This window comes from Rattus norvegicus, chromosome 15 (genome assembly GCF_021556685.1).
Source record: "Rattus norvegicus strain SHRSP/BbbUtx chromosome 15, alternate assembly SHRSP_T2T, whole genome shotgun sequence".
NCBI classification, from domain to species: Eukaryota; Metazoa; Chordata; class Mammalia; order Rodentia; family Muridae; genus Rattus; species Rattus norvegicus.
The window spans coordinates 81446253-81472339 of NC_141548.1; the positions used below are offsets into that span (position 1 = coordinate 81446253).

The following is a 26087-nucleotide window of genomic DNA, read 5'->3' on the forward strand; positions in this document are numbered from 1 at the left end:
ATATGGAGAAGCCCTGGATGGTGTCAAGTGTTTTGAGAATCAGTTATTTCAGGGGCTGTTGGAGCTGCTTGTATAGCTAAGATTTCATTCTCACTGATGATAAAGGCCTTCAACTTTTGCTAAATTAGGTGTTTGTTTCCCCATGGGCATGGTTTCTCATGAGTGCTAATCGTATTTTTATACCTTTATTGCTCTGGAGTTTAGAATATTGTGCCATTTTTAAAATTACTCAGAAGATGTTGGTATTTTAAGAGATAGTGTGCCATTTTCCATTTAACCTAGAGTCATTGAACTCAGATTTGAAAGTATAAGCTTCAAAAGATTTTTATGTTATTGCCATCTACAGTTTTGAAGGTAACATTGGGTATCATTTTGATGACCTATTTTAGTTTGATTTTATATGTATATCTATTTTATTAAGACTCCAGGGGAATTTAGGTGGTCTATTGATCAGCTGGCTGTAATAAATCCTGTAGAAATAGACCCAGAGGAGATTCATCGTCAGGCTTCCTACTTAAGTCTTTCTCGGTAAGTTTTCCTTTCTTCTACTTGAGTAGAATAACAGACTGTTATGTAAAGAAAAAATACAAACGTCTAAAAGCCTCTTGTTTATCTGTGTACATATATCAACAAAGAAAAAAAATTAATGTGGATTTTTTTTCCTTTTTAAGTTTAAAGAATTATATCTGGAAAGATACCTTGACTTAGAATTGCAATCTGTATAGGAATCTGTTTCTTGTATAACTGATACATACACGCACATGCCACACACACACACACATGCTACCCACACACACATGCCACACACACATACACACACGCCACACACACACGTACACACATAAACATGTGCCACACAGACACACACACGTACACACATATACACATATACACATGTCACAAACATACACACACGTACACACAAATACACATGCCACACACACACACATATACACACACACACAAACTCAAAACACTTCTGCCTTCCTAGAGATTGGGTAGCTGGAAAAGCACTTTAACATTTGTACCTTTCTCTATAGTTGTCTCTTTCTGATGTTTGGATTGGTGTCTAAGGATAAAACAAGATTCTTTTCAGTTGCTGCCTCACCAGGGAAGTCTAAAACCTAACACGTTAAAACCCACTGAATGCAGCAGCATGTGTTGGCAGTAGAGAGTTTTAGCGGCATCATTCAACTTTAACACAGTTAAAAGATCTGTGAGTACACACGCAGTGTCTGTGAGTGGTGAGTGCGTATGCCACAGAGTGGGTGTGGAGCTCAGAGGGCGGCACTGAGGAGTCTCATTCCGCCTTGGAGTCCAGCGGTTGATTTCAGGTAGAGGGGTGTGCATGACAAGTGCTTTTACCTGCCGAGCCACTTCATGGGCCCACAAATTCTCTTTTAGTTCTGCATGCCACCTGTGCAGTCTGCACTTCTTTGCCGATGTGTGATGTATTGTTCAAACACTAGTGTGCCTCGGGTTTGTGCTGGCCAACGACGCAGTGAGATCATACACTTTGCTAGTGGACCAGAACTAGGTTTTTAGTTAACAGATTGCTAGGAAGCATTGCTTATAGCTTAAAGAACCTTTGTTTTATAGTATGATTTTTTTTTCTTTTATTGCAAGTAGATTTTTTTTTTCCCTCACATAATATATCCTGATTATGGTTTCTCCTCCTTCTATTCCTTCCAGTTTCTCCTCCCCTCCCCTCCCATCTGGATCCCACTCCCTCTCCATTCTCTTTAGAAAACAAGCAGGCTTCTAAGGGATGACAATAATATATTATATTATTGTCAATATTATATAATGACAATATTATATAATTATATAATAAAATATAACATAGTATAATTAATATATGACATGGTGAAACAAAACCTATACATTGGGGTTGGGCAAAGCAAACAGAAGGAAAAGAGCCTAAGAGAAGACACGAGAATCAGACCCACTCTGTCCACACTGGAAGCCGTGATCTATACATAGCTGCTGCGGACCAGGCAGGCCTGTGCATGCCGCTCCCCTGAGGGTTCATGTGCACCTTGCTCACGTTGTCTCATGGTGTCCTCTATCTCCTCTTGCTCTTACACTTGTTTTGCCTCCTCTTCTGCAGCGTACCTCAGTTCTGAGAAGAGGGGTTTGATGGAGACATCCGTTTATGCTGACGTTCTCTGCGTAATGTCTGGCTATGATTATCTGTTCTCATCCGCTTCAGGAGGAAACTTCTCTGATAATGGCTGAGCAATGCTTATAGTCTTCTTTCTTTTTTTTTAATACTTGAAAGAGAATCAAATACATGGCTTTGCAGTGTTTAATTTTCTGTCATAAGAGAGGTGTTATTGTTAGTTCAAAGCAATTGGACCTTTCCCTCTTTGGCTTTAGAATTTTTTCATAGATGCCTCTGTTGAGATGTTCTCCCAAGCCTTTTTCCTTTGCCTGCCTTTTTCTCCATTTCTCTCTGCTTGGCGTCCTGATGACCATTCACCCATAGTCAATACTCACCTGAAGTCTTAGTCAAAATGGAATAATAGGCTGAAGAGAAAGCATGCAGGACTTTAAATTTTAAATAATACTTCTATAGGGAAGATAACTCAAAGGAATTTATGAGTAATTTTTCCCCCACTCCCCGCAAACCGCATACTGTATTTTGCCTTATCTCTTCAGTGTATTGAATTCAGACAACTGTGATGTCATCCATGCAGAAACATCCTGAGCTCTGAGGCACTGCACGTTACTCCTGCCCTGCCAAGCTAACTGGACAAGTAGCCCACAGTTGCCATTACTGTACAAAAATAGGGGTGTGTTACCTGGCTGAGTTTAAAACGAGAATTTTAGTGTATCCGAGTAGGTGAATCTGTTACATAGCAGGAGAGTGGGAATCTACTCTAATGTTAAATTACTGATGTAGTTCACTGAATGCTTGTAAGACTTGTACCAAAGGAAGTGAGTACGATTCATGCTTGGAATGGCGAGCAGTGGCAGTTGATGCCTCTTCTTAACTAGTCAGGGCCCTCAGGCCTTCCTTTGGTATGTGTAGCTCACAGAGGTCTATCAGAATAAAGGACAACACCAGGATTCCGAGCACTTGCCACCCATGTGCATGTGTGGTGTGCTATAGTAGGTTAGACATGGTACTTTGCCTGTCTGCCACTGAAGAGTTTCTAGTTCCAGCAATTACTTGGTTAATTACCTGGTTCCAGCAATAATGAGCTGAATATTTCATGCTCGAGCCCCTCTGGTGAAATTGCTGAAGGATTTGGAATGGGCTAAAGGTTGTTCGAAACTTACTATAAACTAAATGAGTACATACAGTTGTTTGGATATGATTATCGTATGGCCATGGTAATGAAGGCAACTGAATCCTTAGACTTGGCCTGTCACCCATGTAGGACACATGGATCATCATAGATTGTTTTTTCATAATTCCCAGACCTGAAAATTTTATTTAACTTTAATTTGTGAAATGCACACACCCACATACAGGCTTCCTTTCCCCACCCACCCCCCTCTTTTTTTTAACTGTGTATGTGTATGAACAGTTACTGAGAAAAATGATTTGAAATTATTTTTAAAATTTTATTCACCAATCTATGCATGGATTGCACCCATTCTTTCCTGACACAAGATAAAGAAGTGGTCTTACAAGGCTAATTGCCATGTCCTTGGCAAGGGACGCCTTGTGCTTGGTACCCGACATTTTATACTACATTTTATAGCAGAAAAATCTGTGTTGTAATTCTGTATTTCATTAGAACAAAAAAGTATTTATTTGGACAAAATTTTATGTTGTTAGTATATTTTAGAATTAATATTTTTGCTTATCCGGAACAATAGGTTCTTAATGTCCTTTCCTAATTGAGCTTATCCTAAAATTACCACTATAATGAAATTGTTGTAATTGAAAAAAAAAATTGGACAGTTGTTAGTTTTCTGTCATGTGAATTACTTCATTTCTATTGCTTAAAAGCACTTTATTTAAAATATGCCATTGGAAGGAAGTTGGCTAAAGGAAGTTTTCTTCCGTGCAGAGTGACTGAGAGGCCAGTAGGCCTGACAGCTAGTGAGAATGTCAGAACACCTCCATGAACTGGGTGCCGTAAGACACGGGTTTTTCTTTTGCAATGAGTTTAATGTTGTCAGTTTCAATGAAGGAAAATTGTTTCTTTGAAAGGTTATTATTTTTAATGTTCAATAAGGTGAAATAATGGCCTGGTTATTTTTCTTCTTTGTCTCTGTATAGAATAGATAAAGATGTGGAAGACAAAAGACAAAAGGCCATTGAAGAGGTAACTGAACACTGACGATCTTTAAGCCAGCAATGAGTTCTGCCTGCCTGCCTCTCCCTTAAGAAGACTTGAAATCCTTTACCCTCCCTCTTACCAGCTCCCCTCTGGTCCTCAGTGCTCCCTCCCCATAGTCCTTCATCATTCTGAGCTCTTCCCAAGGCCCTCAGCTGTCTGGATAAGTAATCCTCTTAGTGCTCATGGAAGCCATTGGCCTAGTGCCTCTGCCTAGGTTAGTCTGGTTTGGTGCGCTGTTCTCTGCCCATCATCTCATGCTCAAGGCCTAACAGCTTGTCTTCCCGTGCTTTCAGAAGACCGATGAGCACAAACTTCTGATTCCGGTTGGAGTTTATGTAAAGGAAGCTGAGTATTTTTACTCAGTCTAGTTTGCATGCAATAATTTTGTCTTTTGTTGTTAACTCTTAAGGATTTTTAAGATATAGAATACATCTCATAAAATGGCTTAATCCTCCTAAACTAGTGTAAAGATTACCTAATTCTTTCCTCAGAAAGGTTCAGAGCATCACCTCTTGAATTTTCCTGTTTGCCCTCTGGTCTCCACTACACTTTTCTAGTCCTCAGCTACACGTGGTTCTTCTGTACCCCAAAAGACGTGTATTAATGGCCTGTTCTGGAGTCAGGTGACTGACCCCTCTGTAGTTTTTCTAACATAAGTTTTCTGTCCCTGATACTTCAGGTTACAGCCTTGTTCTAGAAAATGGTATAATGCTCGATCCTGAAAAACCTCCTTTTTCCTTTATGTCTAGTTTTAAATTTCCATTTATTCCTCCCAGCTAAATACCTCAGGTATAGTTTTCCAACATTTTGGAATATATCTTCTCCTGGAAGTTGTTTCAAGGCAAGTTCAACGGGTAAAACATAGGGGAATAAAATCAGAGTGAAAGTCAGGATTTAGTATACTGTATGCAGAGTATATGTTGTATACATGTCAAGAGCAGACCTGTCCCCTGTAAAGAGAGAAGAAAAGCTGTCTTCCTGAAGGAAACTACTGCGGCCTTAGGACTTTTGCCTGTGTAGTTGGACCTAGTTTTATACCCACAATACCACACATCCTTTAATGTGCTAGGCAGGCTCATCCTCATTACGGTTTGCATCTTGATTTTATTTTATTTTTCTTGATCTTCTTAGATTTTTACAAATAATCACCCATACATATTTTTATATTTTAGTAAGTGTATGAAAATGCCCTGTTGATAGATATTAAGTTCTGTTCGTTATTACAGCGTGTGGTCTGTTCATGCACTTCTTGCAGTGGACTGGCAAGCTGGAGGCTTTGGAGTTTCAGTATGGGTGGGCCTCACCTTGTTGCCTTTCTAGAGGCCAGAGCGTGTCCGCTCCTTGTCTATGATGCCACTGCTTGTTTCTGTCCTTTTGTAATACTGATTGTCATCAAACTCTCAAATGTCTGCTCTCCTCGTTATTTTAAATGTTTCATATCTGGGTTCTAGTTAATGTCTAACTAGTATAAACGAGTGTGACACTTCCTAAGTTTATGGGTCCTTTGCAGTCCCTTATCCTTTCCTATAGCGTTAGCCCGTATATAGCGTTAGCCCGTTCCCCATTCCCTTTAGGTTCACCTGATTTCCTTACAGACTCATCCCAGCTTTAGTTAAGGAAATTAGCTTTTGTCCGCTATAGCAGTGAAAAGAAAACATTCTCCTGGGAAACAAAAGAAGGGAAAATACTGCATTAGGAACAAAAGATGCAGCTATAGACAGACAGACAGTAGGTGGATGGATGGATGGGTGGATGGATGGATAGATGGGTGGATGGGTGGGTGGGTGGATGGGTGGATGGATGGATGGATGGGTGGGTGGATGGGTGGGTGGGTGGGTGGATGGATGGGTGGATGGGTGGGTGGGTGGGTGGATGGATGGATGAATGGGTGGGTGGATGGATGGATGGGTGGGTGGGTGGATGGATGGGTGGGTGGATGGATGGATGGATGGGTGGGTGGATGATAGATAAATGCGAACGTAGATGGATATAGAGAGGCAGGTTTTGTTCCTTTGGGAAGAATGGCTGTGATATAGGCACATGAGCACCAGCTGCTCTCTCTGTATACCTAGCATGCTCTCAGTGATTGCTGCTATGTACTGTAAGTGCTTGATCTGTAGCCAACTTCCAGCTAATAGGATGTCACTGAATGGGAAAAGCATGGTTACACACCACAGTAAGACAGAGGCCACCACATATATACCCAAGGTGTAATTAACCTCAAAGACATAGATTTGGGCAAATGTATAATGATGGGTAAGCAATACGTTTTGAATGATTGATTCAGTGTTATTTATTTAACTATAAATTTATATACTTTCACTTATAATATTGGCTTTAACAAGGTTATCTAAATTCCTGAAAATTTACAATTGGATCTTAAGAGCCAGTACAGGCTAAGTCCAGCACACCAGTACTCACATGTGTACTTTTGTGACCATTTACTGCTTCTTATCTTAAATTGTCACCAACCCCAAAACAAATCGGCAGAGAAATCAAAAGTAATTTACCTGTGAATAGTACTCTTAGCTTAATTTGTAAGTTTTAAGTGGTTGATTTAAAGTTGAAGACTTCTCTCTATGTATACTCTATGTTCTTCCCCTTAACTTCGGTCACTTGTGTTGAATATTAACCTTTTAAAATTACTGTTAGTATATATGACACCCTTGATGGTTATTCGAAAACATTGAAGGTACTTTTTTCCCATTTGTGGAGAGTTTAAGCCTAACTGTACAACTTTTCCTAGTTTTTTACTAAAGATGTCATTGTGCCCTCGCCCTGGACCGATCATGATGGAAAACAGCCTTCCGAGCTTCATCCCAGTAAATGTGAGTACTCAGTGCTGCACAGCCAGGGACTGAGTAAATGTGAGTACTCAGTGCTGCACAGCCAGGGACTGAGTAAATGTGAGTACTCAGTGCTGCACAGCCAGGGACTGAGTAAATGTGAGTACTCAGTGCGCCACAGCCAGGGACTGAGTAAATGTGAGTACTCAGTGCTGCACAGCCAGGGACTGAGTAAATGTGAGTACTCAGTGCGCCACAGCCAGGGACTGAGTAAATGTGAGTATTCAGTGCGCCACAGCCAGGGACTGAGTAAATGTGAGTACTCAGTGCTGCACAGCCAGGGACTGAGTAAATGTGAGTATTCAGTGCGCCACAGCCAGGGACTGAGTAAATGTGAATACTCAGTGCTGCACAGCCAGGGACTGAGTAAATATGAGTACTCAGTGCTGCACAGCCAGGGACTGAGTAAATGTGAGTACTCAGTGCTGCACAGCCAGGGACTGAGTAAATGTGAGTACTCAGTGCTGCACAGCCAGGGACTGAGTAAATGTGAGTACTCAGTGCTGCAAAGCCATGGACTAAGTAAATGTGAGTGCTCAGTGCTGCACAGCCAGGGACTGAGTAAATGTGAGTACTCAGTGCTGCACAGCCAGGGACTGAGTAAATGTGAGTGCTCAGTGCTGCACAGCCAGGGACTGAGTAAATGTGAGTATTCAGTGCGCCACAGCCAGGGACTGAGTAAATGTGAGTACTCAGTGCTGCACAGCCAGGGACTGAGTAAATGTGCAGATTCAACTGCATCTCCACAACGGTGACTGTAGGGAAACATAGGGACCCATTTACAGGCTTTGGTTAGCAGGCCGCTTCAAATTCAATCTTTGCCTGACAAGATTAACTCCTTTTCAGGTAAATATCAAAACTTAATTGAAATATGTTTGGGTTTTCCTTTGTTGTTTTTTGCTATTCTCTCCAGAAAGCATTTTTCTTATGACCAGTATGAGTACTAATTCTAAGGACGCCTGTGGAGGCTTCATGAGTGCTAATCCGTTTAAATGTAGATGCATCCATTATCAGTAATTTTTGAAGGCCACTTGTTTGTTTGTTTTGATGATTTGCCTAGCTACACACAGGTAGGAAGGGTGGTGATGGGAAGATCTGGGGAGGGACAGCTAGCACAGCTGTGCATGTATGAACTGTGCAGAGGAGAAGAGCAAGCAGCAGTCCCAAGGCAGGGCGTCTGGTACCTGCTCTCACTGTCCTTTGTCTGTGATCACCATCTGTGTGCTCCTAGTGTGAGGAGAACAGTCCTTATGGAAGACGGCGACAGGACTCACGGGGTGTCTACAAGGGCAGTACTAAGTGCTTTCACTCCTCAGCCTCTGCTGCCGCTGAGCAGGCATCGTTTCAGGAAGGTTGAGCACGAATTAGGATCACTGGTAAGAGTGATAGAGCCTGGGTTAAAGCCAGGCATCTCATATCCTAGCGTTTATCGTCAGCCGTTACAGACTAAATAGTGAACGGAGACCTGGATTGTGGCTGTCCAAGAAGAGGGCTCTTTGTTATTCAGTCTTTTTGATTCTGGCTTTCTGTTAAGAAAATGAAAGGATTACGCTAGAGAATTGTCCTTACAGCTTTGAAATTCTGTGTTTGTGGTGACATTTTCATAACTGCTATCCTCTCCCCATTCCCATTTTTTGTATTAGATTTTTTTTTTTACAGATGACTACACCTTAATATAATCTTAGTCTCTTAGTAATAATTTATGTTCTGAGAAAGTTTTTTGCTGAAGTGAGGGCGTATCAGAAACATGCAGAAAAAAAGTCTTTATAAAGGGGGCCCAGCTCATTGTAGCATAATGTAGCATCAAGAGACACTCTACACAACTGCGCTGCTTCAGCTAACGCTATGAGACTAGCTTTCGGGACAGAAATCCCTGCGCCCGTTGCAAGCACTCAGAAGAAAAGAGATTGCTCCAGAGTATCTTTGTAAAGCTGTGTGTGTGTGTGTGTGTGTGTGTGTGTGTGTGTGTGTGTGTGTGTGCATGCGTGCATAGGTGTGTGTGTGGAGCTCTTTTGTCACCCTTGGAGGACAGAAACAGTGTGTCCTTCAAAGAGAGTAGACTCATTTCATGTCCAGAGTAAAAGAGAGGGAGCTTCCCTTCGTAGAATGGTCTTTCTCCTCTCCTCCTTTTATTTTCTTCCCTTCTTCTCCTCCTCTTTTTTCTTTCTTTTTTTTTTTTTCCTTGAAATGAGGTCTCATGTTTAAGTCTTGAACTTTGATTTTCTGGCCTGTATTGCTGAATTCGGAGGTTTCTGTTCCTAGACCACCCACCATATGTAGACAATGCCATGCCAGGGAGCAAACCCACATCTGTGCATGGTTGGTAAACATGAGCTTTTTTGGCTCCGTTTTGGAGGTTTCGGACCTCAGATGACCAGATGACTGGCCTTTCTGCTTTGAGCCTGTAACAGCATGTAACAGTTCATCATGGTAGGAGAGCAGGATGCGGGGAACATGCTTTAATTGTGGCCAGGTATGGGAGAGAGGAAGGAGGGAGACTGGACCCCCTTCAAGGGTCTATCCTATTGGCCAGTGACTTAGGGTTTATTGCTGTGAACAGACACCATGACCAATGCAAGTCTTATAAAGGACAACATTTAACCGGGGCTGGCTTACAGGTTCAGAGGTTCAGTCCATTATCATCAAGGTGGGAACATGGCAGCATCCAGGCAGGCATGGTGCAGGAGGAGCTGAATTCCACATTTTCACCCAAAGGAAGCCAGGAACAGCCTCAGCGTCCTGGGAGGAGCTAGGAGGAGGTTCGCCAAACCCACCCCACAGTGACACGGCTCTACTGTGTCACCTCCACTGGGTTTGGTGCAGAAGAATGGGAGGAAAGTGTCATAATGCATAGATCCAGGCAGTGATCTCCCAGTTATTTTGGGAGAGGCTGGAAACTTTAGGAGGTCAGGGCAGCCTTAGAGGGAGTGGATCACTAGTGGCAAGTCCTTGGAGGTATCTTATCCCTACCCCTCCTTCTCTTTCCCCTGCCCTGTGTTCTGCTTTGATGAAATGTGCACTAGAGTGAGTCTTTCCTCTTGTAAGGGACTTCACTTAGTGTTTGCTCACCACAGTGAGAGCAGCAGTAAAACAGATGGCAGCAGACACTCCAAAGGCTGTGGAAGCCTAGTATGAAGGTGTTCAGACTTTATTGTAAAATCATCTTGTGGTTTTGGCAGGAGGGAATACCAGAATCTAAGGTGGTCTCTATTGTGCCCACCTGACAGTATTTAACACGTAGCCTTCTTCAGTCTTTGGCCACTTGCTCACACTTGTTCTCCGTTAGGGTTGGTCAACTCAGTAATTCCACACTGGACCTAGTGATTGTTAAGTCATAAAAGGAGATTTAAAAACGTGAAATCTCTTCTTCAGACGGGGTCTCTGCAGCTCTGGCTGTCCTGGAACTCTCTGTAGCCCAGGCTGTCCTTGCTCACAGAGATCTCTTGTCTCTGCCTCCCCGTCCTGGGATGAAGGTGTGCGGCAGCACGCACTGCAAATGCACTGCAGACTCCGATAAAATCGAGTTTTATTCATCACAGTTCAGGGTTTCTTCTTTTTGTCAAAATAATCTAATATTTTAATTGAGTTTCTCTAAATCCATTTTAGGAAAATTAAATGGCACAGATTTTATGAGATATATTGGCCTTATGTGCTCATTCAGCAATGTATATATGTATCAAAACATTAATTTTGTACCAAAACCACATATAATTATGTCATGAAAACTAGTAATTACATGATACCTTCTTATTGGTGTGGTAACCTTTTATTTTTCTTTGTTAAGTAACCCAACAGAAACATACCAAAATTATAAGTTTAAGTATTTATCCTTAAAATATGAAAAACTGATATATAGCGTTTTATTCTAGAAAATGTAACACTGAATTAAATATAAAATTATGATTTTTCTAATTAAAATATTTTGCAGGCCTAACTAGCAATGGTGACTCTCCTGTTGGGAAAAAGCCGAGTCTCCCTTCTCAGAAATGCAATGGTGGGTATGAGCGGCGTCTGGAAAGGAGCGTGTTGCATAGTAAGCTGCATTAATATAAACAGAGTTCGAATCGTACTGTTCATTTCAAATTAGGACATTGTTTTGTGATTGAGCTGTAAAAGAACTGACTTTTAAAAACCGATATGTTGAACAGATTGTATTCAGCCACGCTTTAGAAAAATAGCAATCATGTGTTGCTTTCTTATGTAAAATATGTGAATTGTGAATTGATTTCTGGTTTGGGAAAGATTTAAAGAAAATGTAGATGATGTGTTCATATGAGAACTCCTAGTGTCTGCTGGTGTCTTGTTCAGTTCCAGGTCAGTCTCAGACCGGGCTGACTAATGCCGTTAGCTCCGATCAGGAAGCTGTGGGAAATGAAGCAGAAGGTGGTGGGGCAGGAGTAGAGCGCACCAGCAGTCTGGCTCTCCTCCGAGCCTGCTGAGGAGAAGGCTGGTTGGCGGGCTATGCGCCACACATACCCTGGCCCTCACACACTTCCAATGTCTTTGCTTCTTTTCAGCTGCCTGCCAGACTCTGTTGTCTCTTCCTGTGGATTTTAATTTGGAAGCCGTATTAGGTAAATGCTGTATGACTTGAGTATTTCATAACTAGGTCAGAGGTTTTCATTTTGTTGGCTTTTTGTGAATGGGGGTCTTGTCATTAAACAGGAAACTGTCCTAAAGTTTTTCTGTTTCTTGAATGTGACCTGAGTTGGTGTTTTTATTATGGTGACCTTTACTGTGGGCAGCAAATGATAAACATTTAAATGGTGCTGGTACAACACTGATAACAAGTCGGGCATGGTGGCACACTCCTGGCAGTCAGCAGGCTGAGACAGGTGGATTGCTACAAGTTCAAGACCAGACTGGGTTCCATAGTAAGGCCCTGACTCAAAACAATAAAAACAGCAAATAAAGAATGAAACACTCAAAAAATAAATATCATTTTAAGCATTATTCACATGTATTGAAAAAAATTCAAACCTGTTTTATGACTTTTTTAAAAATGAGTTGCTGTAAGTGTGGTTTCTTCTTCCAATGACCAGCTTTCCTTCTGTTATTGGTGAATATAGGAGACTACTTTAGAGCGGATGACTCTGTGGACCAATCTCCCGGGAACCTCAGTTCTTCGTCTCTCAGGAGAAAGCTCTTTTTAGACGTGAATGGGAGCATCTCCGACTCCTTACCTTCAGCTTCTCCCAGAAGTCCTCCCAACAGTGCCCGAGGATCTCTTGAGGTGTTTTCTCCAATGGATTTGTCTCCTTTGCACTCTAGCAACCCTGTGCAGACACCGTGTGCCATAAGATGTGGCTGGTTAGTGTGTCATAGATGTGCTTTGAGTGAATACTCAAATCACATCAGGAATGTTCCCCTCGGCATTACGTCTCCTGGGAATCTTCTCAGTTTGTATGTGTGATCCCAGCAGACTCCAGCTCTGTATTTAGAGGTAGATAGGTGAGCAAATTATCTCAAAGAATCGCAGCCTGGGTTACTTACTGAATTAACAAGAGAGTAGCCGTATGACAACTGGATTAGCATTGATGGAGTAAATTAGAGGTATTTTCATAGACAACTACTTGCTATGAAATGCAGTGAATGACTTGTTTAAACCCAACTCATTTGTGTTGAAATCTTATTTCAAGAATTCTTTAGCAGCCCCATGGTGCCTTTTGTTGTTGGTTTTTGTGGACTCCGAGTTTATAAACATGTTGTGAAGACGACAAAGAACATGCCGCATAACCACGACAAAGAAATTAAATATATTCACCAATTGCTGGCTTGATTTTTATTTTTTAATTTTATTTTGTATCACAGGGACAGTTTTCTTCCAGCCCCATTCAGAACAATGCAAAAAAGTACAGTTTGGGAAGCTTAACCACCAGCCCATCGGCTATCTGTTCACCTACGTTCTCACCAATTGCACTTCAAGTAGGAAAGACACCACTGTCAGGTACTTCTCGGAATAATACACAGCTCCAATTGTGCTGCCGGCTTTTGTTGTTTAAAAAGGCTCTTTTAACAGTTACAAATGAACACTTTGCTATTCACTTGTAGAAACATTTTTTAAACAAAAGGAAGAGTGTAAATCAAATGTAGGAGCTTATGCTCTACATCCTAGTACTTGGGAGGTAGAGGCAGGAGGATCATGAATTCAAGCACTGAGCTACCTAGTAAGGCTGTTGTGGTTGAGTAAGAATGGCCCTCATTGGCTCATATATTTGAATGCATAGTCATAGGGAGTGGGGTTCTTTGAATGAACCAGGATTAGGAGTTGTGGTCTTGATGGAGGTTCAAAAGCCTGTGCCAGGCCTAGTCTCTCTCCCAGGCCTGCTGATCAGGTGAACTGCTTCCTCACCATTCGCACCACCATGATGGTAACAGACTAACCCCCTGAAACTGTAAGCAGGCCCTAACAGAATGTTTTCTTCTGTAAGAGTTGCTATTACCTTGGTGTTTCTTAATAGCAGTAGAACTATGACTTAAGACAAAGACTCTGTCTCAGAAAAAAAAAAGGGATGTGCCTGAGGAACAGGGAGTCTGGTGTATTGTCCTAGAACCAACATCCATGAAGTCTCACCATCATGACTGCCTAAACATGTCCTAAACAGGGACAGCACCAATAGACATGCTAATGTGGTGAGCCCTAAAACCATTTGTATGTATGCATGCATGTATGCATGTATGTATGTAACGTAGACTGAACAGGTTATACTTACATATTTAGGAACACGCATGGATACAACACAAAACGAAGCTGTGAATTTGGAGGAAGCAGTGCTGTATAGGAGTGTTTATCAAAAGTACTGAGAAGGGGAAATTATGTTATTACAATATCAAAAACTAAAAAATGTTACATAAAATAGAATAGAATGTCAGGTTCCTCATACATATAGAACCACTCTTGACTTTATAAACAGTCAAAAAAATGCCATATTTTTAAAAAGACTCGTGATGTATTTCAGTGTAGAATATGCTATATGTTGTCTATGCTGTTTGATGTGTATGTTCCATCCCTAGCACTACGGAAAGGGTGGAGGGTAATTTACCCTGAGTCTAGGATTCTCAGGAGACATGTCTAATCTAGTTACTCTGATAATCAGTATTTGCCTCACTCCACCAGAGAGATGGCAGTTTTAGAGAGAAGTTGGTTTTTATATGCTTCTTACAGAAACAGATTTTGACAATCGGATATTCAGAGCCTGGAAAATATACTTGGTTAAGGTTTTTTGGCTTTTTTCCTGGTGATGGTGGTAGTGTTTTGGTTTCGTTTGTTTGTTTTTTCCAGAGTTGAGGACTAAACCCAGGTCCTTGTGTTTGCTACCTCTGAGCTAAATCCCCAGAGCCAGCTCAGGTTTTTGAAATAAATATGTTCAGAAATGTACATGCTCTTTGAAAAAAAATTCACCAATTTCCAAAAGGTTAATATTTTTAGGAAACCTATTCATAGTCAACATTTGAAAAATTAAAAACTTGCTTTTTGTATATATGGGTATAAACATAAGTATAGATATGTTGATAAACATGTTTGTGCACAAAGCATTTATTATAGGTATTTTCACAGTCACTCAAATAGTTGCCTCAAAGCATGCTTTTGAACAATTCTATTCTTGTATCTATCTATGTCTTTTGGTTTTAGCTTTCCAAAACCGCCCTGGTTAATTTCCCAGAAGTAAAATTTCATCAGAAGGGTCAAATATTTTGAAAGTTCCTCCTTTCTACTAGCAATTGAACTCAGGTCTCATTCATCCTAGCTACAGAGCTGTATGTATCCCTGCCCATATTTTTAAGGCTTTTGATGAATTTTACTATTTTCATCATAAAAAGTTGTATTAACTGAATTTTCCATTGTAAAACATACTAGGCATTTTTATCATTTTGAGCATTGTTAGGCTCTTTATTATTGTAAATACTGTTTTCCACCTTTTGTTTGCCTTTAGGTGTCATTATAAGTGTTTTATGTAATAACACAATTTTTACACACTTGCCTAGTACCGTTGTTAAGTTGTCCAAAAGCGGGCTGGAGAGATGGCTCAGCCGTTAAAGGCTAGGCTCACAACCAAAAAAAAAAATATAAGTTGTCCAAAAGCCAACTTGTTAGAGATCTTCTCTGTATATGAACAACTTTTGTGTAATGCAGTTTAATTGTGAAGAAATAACTCCTAAGTTAGTTAAATTTTGCAATTAGTTAAAATTTGCAAAGAGAAATAGAAACAATTTTTGAGCTTGAATTTTTGAGGTATGGACTGGCCTTTTCCATCATTTTTAACACTAAAATTTCAACTCAGTAAACACAGCTGTTACAGAAATTCATCGGTGTTTTCTGGTATGAAATGTAATAACCGTTTAAAAATGACTCTTCTGTTTTTTGTGGTTTGGTGATATGATTTTCCCTGCATTCCTTCAGAGCACAGGAAGTTTACATTTCATTCTCCTGAAGCTTCCTCTGGAGGAAGTTCTACTGGGATTGCTAATCCAAGCATCAGGAGTCCATATATAGATGGCTGCTCACCAATTAAAAATTGGTCTCCTCGGGGACTCAGAGGTGGTCCTCAGTATTTGTCGTCACTGATTCGGGTACCTTTTGCTCTTGAGACTCACAGTGAAGATGAAGAAGACAACGTTTCCTCCACAGATGTGGCTGCACTGGGCACAAATGCTGTGGCAGCCCCCCTTCAGCAGTTGGACTGTGAGCCTTTGGCTTGTGGCGACCCTTTCGTTGTCAGTGCCATGCCTGTCACTCAGAGTCAGTCTAGTACCTGTGAGAAAGACCTAGGGCTGCTGGGGGACTTTGAAAGTGAAAGGGACCATGACACCGTGGATATGGTCGATCCGATAGACACAGCGGATGAAAGCACGTGGATAAAAGAGCCCGTGGGTAATGGGAATTCACCCATGGCTGAGTTTGTGAGTGGAATTGCCTTCAGCATTGAGAACTCCCACATGTGCATGTCACCTCTTGCAGAGAGCAGTGTTCTGCCCTGTGAAAGCAGTAATGTCCAGGTAAGGCTTTTAATGTGTTAAAGCCTGTGGCTCGGAGTGTTCCACTGTGATGACAGAAGGCTAAATGTGAGGACTATAGTATTCGATGTTTTAAAATTACCAGTACTTCTGAGCATGGAGGTGCACACCTTTAAGGCTAGTACTTGGGAAACAGAGGAAGGCAGATTGTTGGAAATTCAAAGCCAGCAAGTTCCAGGCCACGATGTGAACCTGTCTTTAAATAAAAAAAAAAAGTCTATCCCAAAACAAAAGGACCAGCTGAAACCAGGAGGATTAATTATTCATATTTCTTACTCCTATTAACCACCATCTATTTGTAATAGTGAATGACGAGCAGAAAAGAAGCCAACCTTCTGTTTCTGCACATTGCTGTTCAGACAACCTCTCAGGAATCCGCTGTCAGTACAGTGCAGTCTCTAGCATAGTATTGAATTCTAAACTTGGATAGTTTTGTTTTGCCTTAATGTGGTGTAGGAGAAAAAGAAAGCTTAGAGCACATTTATGTGTAACTTTTTATATACTTGAAAACAGTAAACATTTTTTCCATGGAATCACACATTTCCAATTTTCCAAGAAAGTTGTGCATTAGAGACTGAGTAAGTTCCCTGAAGTGAGTAACAGCAGAACCAGGACTGATTCCGGCAGCTCTGCACCTAGAGTCTGCCTTCTCTAATGCCAATGTAGTTAACACTTAACTTTTTTTTTTTGAGTTAAAAATATGTTTGTACATTCCCTTTTTATCCTTTGCTTTTTTTTTAATGGATATTTTCTTTATTTACATTTCAAATGTTATCCCCTTTCCTGGCTTTCCCTCCAGAAACCCACTATCCTATCTCCCCTCTCCCTGCTTCTCTGAGGGTGCTACCCCACCCATCCATCCACTCCCTCCCCATTCCCTGCACTGGCATTCCCCAACACTGGAACATGAAGCCTTCACAGGACCCAGTGATGCCCGACAAGGCCATCTTTTGCTACATAGGCGGCTGGAGCCATGGGTCCCTTCATGTGTACTCTTTGGTTGATGGTTTAGTCCCTGGGAGCTCTGGTTGGTTGATATTGTTATTGTTCATATGGAGTTGCAAACCCCTTCAGCTCCTTCAGTCCTTCCTTTCTCTAACTCCTCCATTCAGGTACCAGTTCTCGGTTCAGTGGTTAACTGGGAGAGCATTCATCTCTGTGTTTGTCATGCTCTGGCAGAGCCTCTCAGGAGCCAGGTATATCAGGCTCCTGTCAGCATGCACTTCTTGGCATCAACAATAGTGTCCAGGTTTGGTGAATGTATATGGGATGGATCTCCAGGTGTGGCAGTCTCTGGATGGCCTTTCCTTCAGTCTCTGCTCCACATTTTCTCTCCTTATTTCCTCCTGTGAGCATTTTGTTCCCCCTTCTAAGAAGGACTGAAGCTTACATACTTTGGTCTTCCTTCTTCTTGAGGTTCATGTGGTCTGTAAATTATATCTTGGGTATTTCGAGCTTTTGAGCTAATATCCACTTATCAGTGAGCACATGTCATGTGTGTTCTTTTGTGATTGAGGTACCTCACTCAGGATATTTTCTAGTTCTATTTGCCTAAAATTTTTATGATGTCATTGTTTTTAATAGGTGAGTAGTACTCCATTGTATAAATGTACCACATTTTCTATAGCCATTCCTCTGTTGAAGGATATCTGGGTTCTTTCCAGCTTCTGATAATTATAAATAAGGCTGCTATGAACATAGTGGAGCACGTGTCTTTGTTATATGTTAAAGCATAATTTGGGTATATGCCCAGGAATGGTATAGCTGGGTCCTCAGTTAGTACTATGTCCAATTTTCTGAGGAAACTCCAGACTGATTTCCAGAGTGGTTGTACCAGCTTGAAATCCCACCAACAATGGAGGAGAGTTCCTCTTTCTCTACATCCTCACCAGCATCTGCTGTCACCTAAGTTTTTGATCTTAGCCATTCTGACTGGTGTGAGGTGGAATCTCAGGGTCGTTTTGATTTGCATCTCCCTGATGACCAAGGATGTTGAACATTTCTTTAGGTGCTTCTCGGCCATTCAGTATTCCTCAATTGAGAATTCTTTCTTTAGCTCTGTAGCTCATTTTTTAATAGGGTTATTTGGCTCTGGAGTCAAACTTCTTGAGTTCTTTGTATATATTGAATATTATCCCTCTATCAGATGTAGGATTGGTAAAGACCTTTTCCCAATCTGTTGGTTGCCATTTTGTCCTAATGACAATGTCCTTTGCTTTAATGAAGCTTTGCAATTTTATGAGATCCCATTTGTCAGTTTTTGATCTTAAGAATATAAGCCATGGGTGTTCTGTTCAGGAAATTTTCCCCAATGCCCATGTATTCGAGGCTCTTTCCTACTTTTTCTTCTATTAGTTTGAGTGTATCTGGTTTTATATGGAGGTCCTTGATCTACTTGGACTTGAACTTTGTACAAGGCAATAAGAATGGATCAATTTGCATTCTTCTACATGAAGACCGCCAATTGAACCAACACCATTTGTTGAAAATGCTCTCTCTTTTCCACTGGATGGTTTTAGGTCCTTTGTCAAAGATCAATTGACTATAGATGTGTGGGTTCATTTCTGGGTCTTCAATTCTATTCCATTGATCTACCTGCCTGTTTCTGTACCAGTACCATACAGCTTTTATCACTATTGCTCTATAATACAGCTTGAGGTCAGGGATAGTGATTCCCCCAGAAGTTCTTTTATTATTGAGAATAGTTTTTCCTATTTTGGGTTTTTGTTATTCCAAATGAATTTGCAAATTGCTCTTTCTAACTCTGTGAAGAATTGCATTGGAATTTTGATGGGGATTGCTTTTGGCAAGGTGGCCATCTTTATAATATTAATCCTGCCAATCCATGAGCATGGGAGATCTTTCCATCTTTTGAGATCTTCAGTTTCTTTCTTCAGAGACTTGAGGTTCTTGTCAACTTTTACTTGCTTGGTTAGAGTCACATCTCAGTATTTTATATTATTTGTAACTATTGTGAAGGGTGTTGTTTCCCTAATTTTCTTTCTCAGCCTGTTCATCCTTTGAGTAGAGGAAGGCTGCTGATTTGTTTGTTAATTTTATATCCAACCACTTTGCTGAAGTTGTTTATCAGGCTTAGTAGTTCACTGGTGGAATTTTTGGGGTCACTTAAGTGTACTATCATATCATCTGCAAATAGTGATACTTTGACTTCTTTCCAATTTGTATACCTTCGATCTCCTTTGTTGTCTGATTGCTCTGGCTAGGACTTTGAATATTATATTGAATAAGTAGGGAAAGAGTGGGCAGCCTCATCTAGTCCCTGATTTTTAGTAGGATTTAAATTTAAACATTTTGCTTCAAAATACATGCTATTTTGATCATGATAATACATTGAACTGCCCATGCCCAGGATGCCCAAACGTCCTTTGACTAACACTCAACACTGTCTAGACTACTCATTATTCCTGCAGCAGCTGTCTTAGCTATGAGACTGACCACTAGTTCACACATTACCTGTATTAAAGAGCTTTTTACAAACTTAGTGTTGACTAAAAAGCACTAAAATCATGATTCCACCCATTTGCATAAGTCAAAGAAGAGCCAAAGAAGTGGAAAAGCAGTAAAATATATTGAGACCATATTCTGTAACTTTTATAAACATACTTTTAATTTTGGCATAGGGGCACATGCCTCTAATCCCAGCACTCTGAAATCTGAGGCAAAATTGTGAATTTAAAGCCAAACAGGATTAGTGCTAAACAAATAATGCTGTTTAGCATTAATATACTATGTTCTGCTCTTAATATCGAGCTTTTACTATGTTTAATTTGTAAGCCAAATCTTATCACTGTATGAAAAACATAATAGACATAGGGTTTGGCATTCTCTTTAGTTTCAGGCATTGCTTGGCGTCTTTGAAGGAATTGGATCCTCTATGATGAGCAAGTATGTACAAATTGTAAAGTGTACAAATCCCTTTCTCCTTTGGGACAAGCCAATTTGTTTCAAAAATATAATTTTTCTTATAATATACCACTATGAACAACTGGATATGAATATTGTTCCGTCTGCCTTTATTTTTGAATACTCCAAAGAGTATTTAGAAACCACATAAGCAAGCCATTTAGAGATAAGCTAGGGAAACAAGCTGGAAGGGGAAGCTAGTTTATTTTCACTGCGGACATAATCCTAGAAGAGGAGAAAAGCACTTGGTAACTTGTCTACTGATGCTAAAAAGATTATAGCTCCTTTCCATGAAATATATCTCATTAAGTATTAAAGTGAAAAGCAATTTTGTGTAAAGCCTTTATGATTACAGTATTAAAGTTATTCACAATGATCACTATTAATTATATTGTTCATATATAGTACATTAAACTATTTCATGTAAGTTAGAAAAATGAATGTGAGTTTGCAATCTTATCATTAGGTGTTTTGTTTTTCATTTCCTTCCAGATGGACAGTGGCTATAACACACAGACTTGTGGAAGTAATATCACTGATATTGTTGGGACAGAAAGCTACTGCAAAGAAAATGTCACACAGTCCTTTGAAGCACAAATGAAACCTCAAGTTAATAACATAAAGGTATGGGAAACAGCTTGATAGAAATTCTAAGCAGTACGTCAAGTTATATGCATAGGGAAAGAGGAAAGGCAGAAACCTAAACAAGTAATTACCATTAGAGAAGATAGTACAATGGGTATCTATGTAGTTAAAGGCGTTTATAAAGACTTGGTGTTTGTGTAGTCATACACAATGGTCTCATTATCTGTCAGATGTTTATCATGTACTTTGATAGTATTTATTATCCTTTCCTGTTCTCCTCACCTCGGTCAAATATTTATACTAATACAGTTTACTTCTGATGTGGACAGTTCGTGACCCTCGATGTGATCGTTACAACTACACATTCACATTTGGAACCCATCGTTTTAGGAAGTAGACAGGACAATCTTTTGCTAAATAGTTTATTATTATATAGCACAAACATCAACTCTGCAACAAACCCTCTCCCCGTAATGTCCAGTAAGCAATGCACTTTATTTCCCCTTTCATTTTGCTTTGTTATATGTAGTACCAAAACACATGTCCTCTAAAAAAGTTGATTTACGGTTCTCCCTGTAAACGTAAGGGAGGGACTCTTTTGAAACAGAATATTAAAATACTGTCTTTGGGGCTAAGGCTATATGTAGCTCAGTAGAACACTTGACTAAAAGAGATTTAAAACAACAACAACAACAAAAACCCCCAGACGAAAACTTTTCATCGTTACTCTCCATTTCAAACCAGGAAATCTGCATATAGACTTTACAAAAATAGTTCCTGTAAGAGTTATATTTTTGAATGGTCCTCAACTGAAGAGGGTATTTTCTTTTTCACAGCAAGATCACGCTGTGCAGAGGTGTTGGATGAAAACTACAAGTCCATCTCAGTGCAGCAGCCTGTAGTCTCAAGACCAAAGACTGCCACTCAATAGTCCCTGACGTATTTATAGGGGACTTCGAGTTAATGTGATGGTGATGGGGGTACCTGCTTCACATAATATGCCTAGTTCCCTCCTTAATGTGAAAAGCTGCAAAGGAAATTATGACAGGACCAGATGCTCCAAGTTGTTAAAGTACACATTTATTTTTTAAAAATCAATAAATATTTTTATATTTGCTTTGCGTGGTTTGTTTAACAAAAAATTATGACAGACCTCATAGATCTATCCTGTCCTACAGGGTCAATGAACTGCTTTGCCTAAGACTTTGAATGGTAGTCTTAAATTTATCAGTTCTTGGGACATAAGAAAAATGTTGAAACAATGCACTATATATATTTTTATATGAAACTGTGAAAGAAATCTTGAGATATAAAACTTACTGAAGGTAAAAAGGAAGTAAAATGGACTTCCTAAAATTTAATTTCTGTGAGGAAATCACTTGGTTCTTGGTATAAACCGCTCTAGTTAATACTCCCAACTAGAAATGTAGAAAGGTGCTACTGGGCACCATCCTGTATGCTATCATCCGCAGGCTGAATAAAAGATGCCACAGTAGCACCATTCCTAGGGTTTGGTAGGGAGATGAACAGAGACAATTGGGAAAGAGCTATATAAAATACACTGTAAAAATCTGTATGAGAAAAAGATGGATATAATGTGTTTGAGAACGAAGACTGTATTTTTGTACTCCTCTTATAAACAACATACTCAAAATGACTCATTAGTCCTAGAAAATAAAGATTTACTCACCATTCCGCCATCTTCCTCCTTGTTTTGTATGGTATTCTATCCTTGGTTTGTTTATTGCTAACTTATGCACACTTACACACATGCCCTGACCTCACCTGCCCCACCAACACCGACCAAGGTTGTGAAATATCCAGCACTGGAAGTTGACTGGCCAGTTTAATATGTTTATCTAAAAACAGCTATCATCCATGATTTCTGAGTCTAAGAGGAGCACCCTCCCTGGCTACCTATTAGTTTTCTAAAGTAGGAACTATAACCTAGGTTCAGATAACTTGTCTCTGTCCTTGATCTGGGCTTTATCTGTTAAACGGGAATGGCAGTCCTAAAAGGGCTCTTTTGACTTTGTTTTCAGCTGTTCTTGCAATGTAGCCTTAGCCTTCAGTCAGAACTTTTAAGTCTTGTTTCAGTCTCTAGAACGTGAAGGTCAAAGGTAATCTGGCAGCTTTTTGAGTTTCAGTGCAATCCAGTCATCCTCAATTCTAAGGGGAACTAGTTCCAGGACCACCCATGGATTAAAATAATAATACCAATCAATGGATACTAATGTCCCTAAATGGCTGCCTTTGTGTGTATGCTATGCACTTATTTCTATATAAGTCAAATCCACTAAAATTACTTCCGATGTTTACTACAATATAGTTATTTAGGTGAATACTGAAAGTGTTCTAACATCCAGCAGAGATGCTGGTTGTTTAAGTGCCTTCATCCTTTCAAAACTGGAGATGCACAGCCTGGTCACTGGGAGGCTGACCATGACTTATGTAATCAGTTTAGTTTCATAACTGGTACTAGAGAAAATATTTTAAAGCCTCAAAGAGACTTTGGGGAATGGAGGTTTTTGATCATAATCTGCTCAAGTGAATGTAGGAAACGAGTTTAGATCTGAAGAACCTAGATGATAGCCAGTGTGTGTGACTGACCCCAGCATTAGAGGGGTGGAAACTGGTTGATTCTAACAAGTCTATCTGAAAGTGACAAGCTCCCAAGTTCAGTGAAAGATCCTGTTTCAAAAAATTACAGTGGAAAAACTGAGGACAGCACCTGATGTCCAATTCTGGCTTTAGTGAGTTCTTCTAGGTGAGAACACACATATGTACTAATACACAGAGGTAACAGACATAACTTACTGGCTTTCTATTACCAAGATGGCCTCTGCTGCAGGTAAACTCTGGTAAATAGATTGGGTTTTTTTTGGTTTTTTTTTGGTTCTTTTTTTCGGAGCTGGGAACCGAACCCAGGGCCTTGCGTTTCCTAGGCAAGCGCTCTACCACTGAGCTAAATCCCCAACCCCTGGTAAATAGATTTTAACAGTTTACTTTTTATTCTTGGCTGTATTTATAGATGTCTGAGCACATGTAAAGTGAAGGCCAGACTTGGTATTGGAACTCCTAGAATCCTAGTTCCAGTTGGCTAACAGCCTTCATATCAGTGCCAAGAATCAGACTTAGATCTCTGGAAAAGTAGCCAGTGCTTCCTCTTAACTGCTAAGCCATCTTCCCAACACCTGGTAAAGAGCTACTACATACTAGGCAATAGTTACACCACTAAGCTGTATGCTGTATGCCCAACTCAATAGCAAAAACAATGTTATACATAAAATTGAAGTTCGTTTCCTTGGATAAATGATTTTTTTTTTCAAGAACACATACATACTTGTTTACACATTGTCTAGATGTTTATAAACTACAATTACAGCTGAGTTATGCTATGGCTAGAGTTCAGCCAACAGTCTGTGAAATGCTGTGGCCTTTACTAACAGGTTTGCAGCCTCCTGCTCTAGTCTCAGTCACTGATTCATTTTATTCTGACCAAACACTGTCTTCCTTTAGACATATCAAGATCCTTAAGATGCTTTAACATATAGATTTTTTTTCCAAGTAACAGAAAGCTGGGGGGAGGGGGTGTCCACAATACCAAATTCCTTTGTGTAAAACCTATACCTGGGTATTTGTCAATCCGTTTCTGCTGTATAAAACTAGTCTACCTGACTGGAAATGGAGTAAGCAAACATGAATGTTAAAATATTCCTAAATACCAATGTAACATTAATCTGGGATTTTCAAGACAAGTGCACTCTGGCACACCAAGAGACTTCATTTGTTCCTTTTAATATGTCTTTACTACAATCCCTCCTCGCCTGTGTAAGTGGATATAGTTACAATTCATAAGACACTATCTATTTTTTGTAAGTAAGCAGACACTTAAAGTACCACCTTCTTTCTCTGTAATGCCTTGTTTGGGAGAGATATTGGCAACAAAGACTAGGGACAATGATTGAACTTAACACCTGTTACTAACAAAAATCAGTGTTCCAAATCAGATCAGGATACTCCAGTTCTTGTTTTCCTATAATCCTGAAACATTCACAACTGTTTGAGGACCACCGGTAAAGTACAGGAATCTTTTCAAAATATATGAACACAATGTAAGTAGGCAAATTAAAATGGCAAAAAGATTAAATGCCAAAGACTGACAGCTTAAGATTTAGAAAGGCTTGTTCTTTGCTTCTAAAATGTTATTTTCCTGAGGAATTGATAGATTGTTTTCTATATGAAAGTACTTAGATAATATTAATCCGCTCTTCAACGAGAAGATGAGTACTCCATTTAAATGATCGTCATAGATCTCTGAGTTGTTACTGTCATCATTTAAGTGATGGATACGCAAATGAATTTTTCCGCATAATTTTTGTTGTTGCAGAAGCAATATAATAAGATAGGTTTAGTCAGCAACTCAAAAATGCAAATTTCTTAAAATTATTGAAATGTATTTAAAAGTAGCTATCACACAGAGCTTGTAAGTATGCTTTCAATTTTGTTGCTGTTGTCAAAGTAGCCAGTCTTTGAGTTTTCTGCTTTATGTAGCTACTTTTCAAGTTTCCTCTTCTTTCCCCCTGGTCCATTAAGATCCATGTCTGAAACATCAGGAGGCATATTTATTCCTGGTATCTAAAAAAGTGTAAACAGGAAAAAAAAATCACAGGATTAGAAGAATCAGATAAGAAATAACTTTTACCTTACCTCTCCCCTTTCCCACTTGCAACTTTAAACAGATTTTCAAGTGGAGGAGATGGTGTTAGAAGGCTGCAACATCTCTAATTATGCACCCAAAGTAACCGTGGTTCAGAAGTAAGTCAAGGGTCTCAGAAGCTTTTCAGTGTGCAGAGGCACACACTACAGTCTCAGCACTTAGGGAGAACGCACGGGAAGATCACTGCAAGTTTAAGACTAGCCTTGTCTACATAGTAAGACAACTGAGAAACTTCAATTTGGGCAGTGTGTTTATAATGTAACAGCTCTTCCTCATGTCCAATTCTCCCTAATGGATTTATGATGCAGCAGAGAACAAGCATCAAAAGCCAAAAGCTTAAAACCAGGATCTTGGAAGCACACACCTTTACCCCAGCACTTGGGAAACAGTCAGTTGGATCTGAGTTAAAGATGCATAGCAAGTTCCTGGACAGCCAGGGCTATACAGAGAGAAACCCTGCCTCAGAAAAACCAAACCAAACCAAACAACCCACCAAAAACAACCAACCAAAAAACAAAATGAGCAGATGCAGCCCTTTAGATGAAGCACCTATACTTGTCTATTCTAAAACTAGAGTAAGGAATAAGCAGGAGAACTGAAGAGTCTTAGATGTTAGCACTGAGGCCCTCTGGGATCTGATGCCTGGAATCCAATGGAGCAGGTTAAATAGAAAGTAGGGTTGCTGTGCAAATACTTGGA

General features: G+C 40.0%; 2 protein-coding genes across 6 annotated transcripts in view; one reads left to right on the forward strand and one right to left on the reverse strand.

The window, feature by feature from the left end:
- The window catches only part of Bora (bora, aurora kinase A activator), a 40227-nt gene that overhangs the window by 2866 nt on the left and 11274 nt on the right, over positions 1 to 26087 (forward strand). For 2 of the 4 annotated variants that reach the window (XM_087585834.1, XM_087585835.1), the window contains exons 3-11: positions 422 to 528; positions 4238 to 4283; positions 7045 to 7126; positions 11073 to 11138; positions 11662 to 11718; positions 12214 to 12377; positions 12956 to 13091; positions 15546 to 16141; positions 20576 to 20707. In XM_087585834.1, coding sequence (XP_087441960.1) covers positions 422 to 528; positions 4238 to 4283; positions 7045 to 7126; positions 11073 to 11138; positions 11662 to 11718; positions 12214 to 12377; positions 12956 to 13091; positions 15546 to 16141; positions 20576 to 20707 — 1386 coding nt within the window. 4 annotated transcript variants of the gene reach the window in all.
- The window catches only part of Dis3 (DIS3 exosome endoribonuclease and 3'-5' exoribonuclease), a 29924-nt gene continuing 25563 nt past the window's right edge, over positions 21727 to 26087 (reverse strand). The window contains exon 22 of one of the 2 annotated variants that reach the window (XM_087585836.1): positions 21727 to 25306. In XM_087585836.1, the coding sequence (XP_087441962.1) occupies positions 25223 to 25306 (84 nt within the window). In that variant the 3' untranslated portion in view covers positions 21727 to 25222. The remainder of the gene's footprint in view (positions 25307 to 26087) is intronic. The other variant, NM_001127483.1, reaches the window with a different exon arrangement.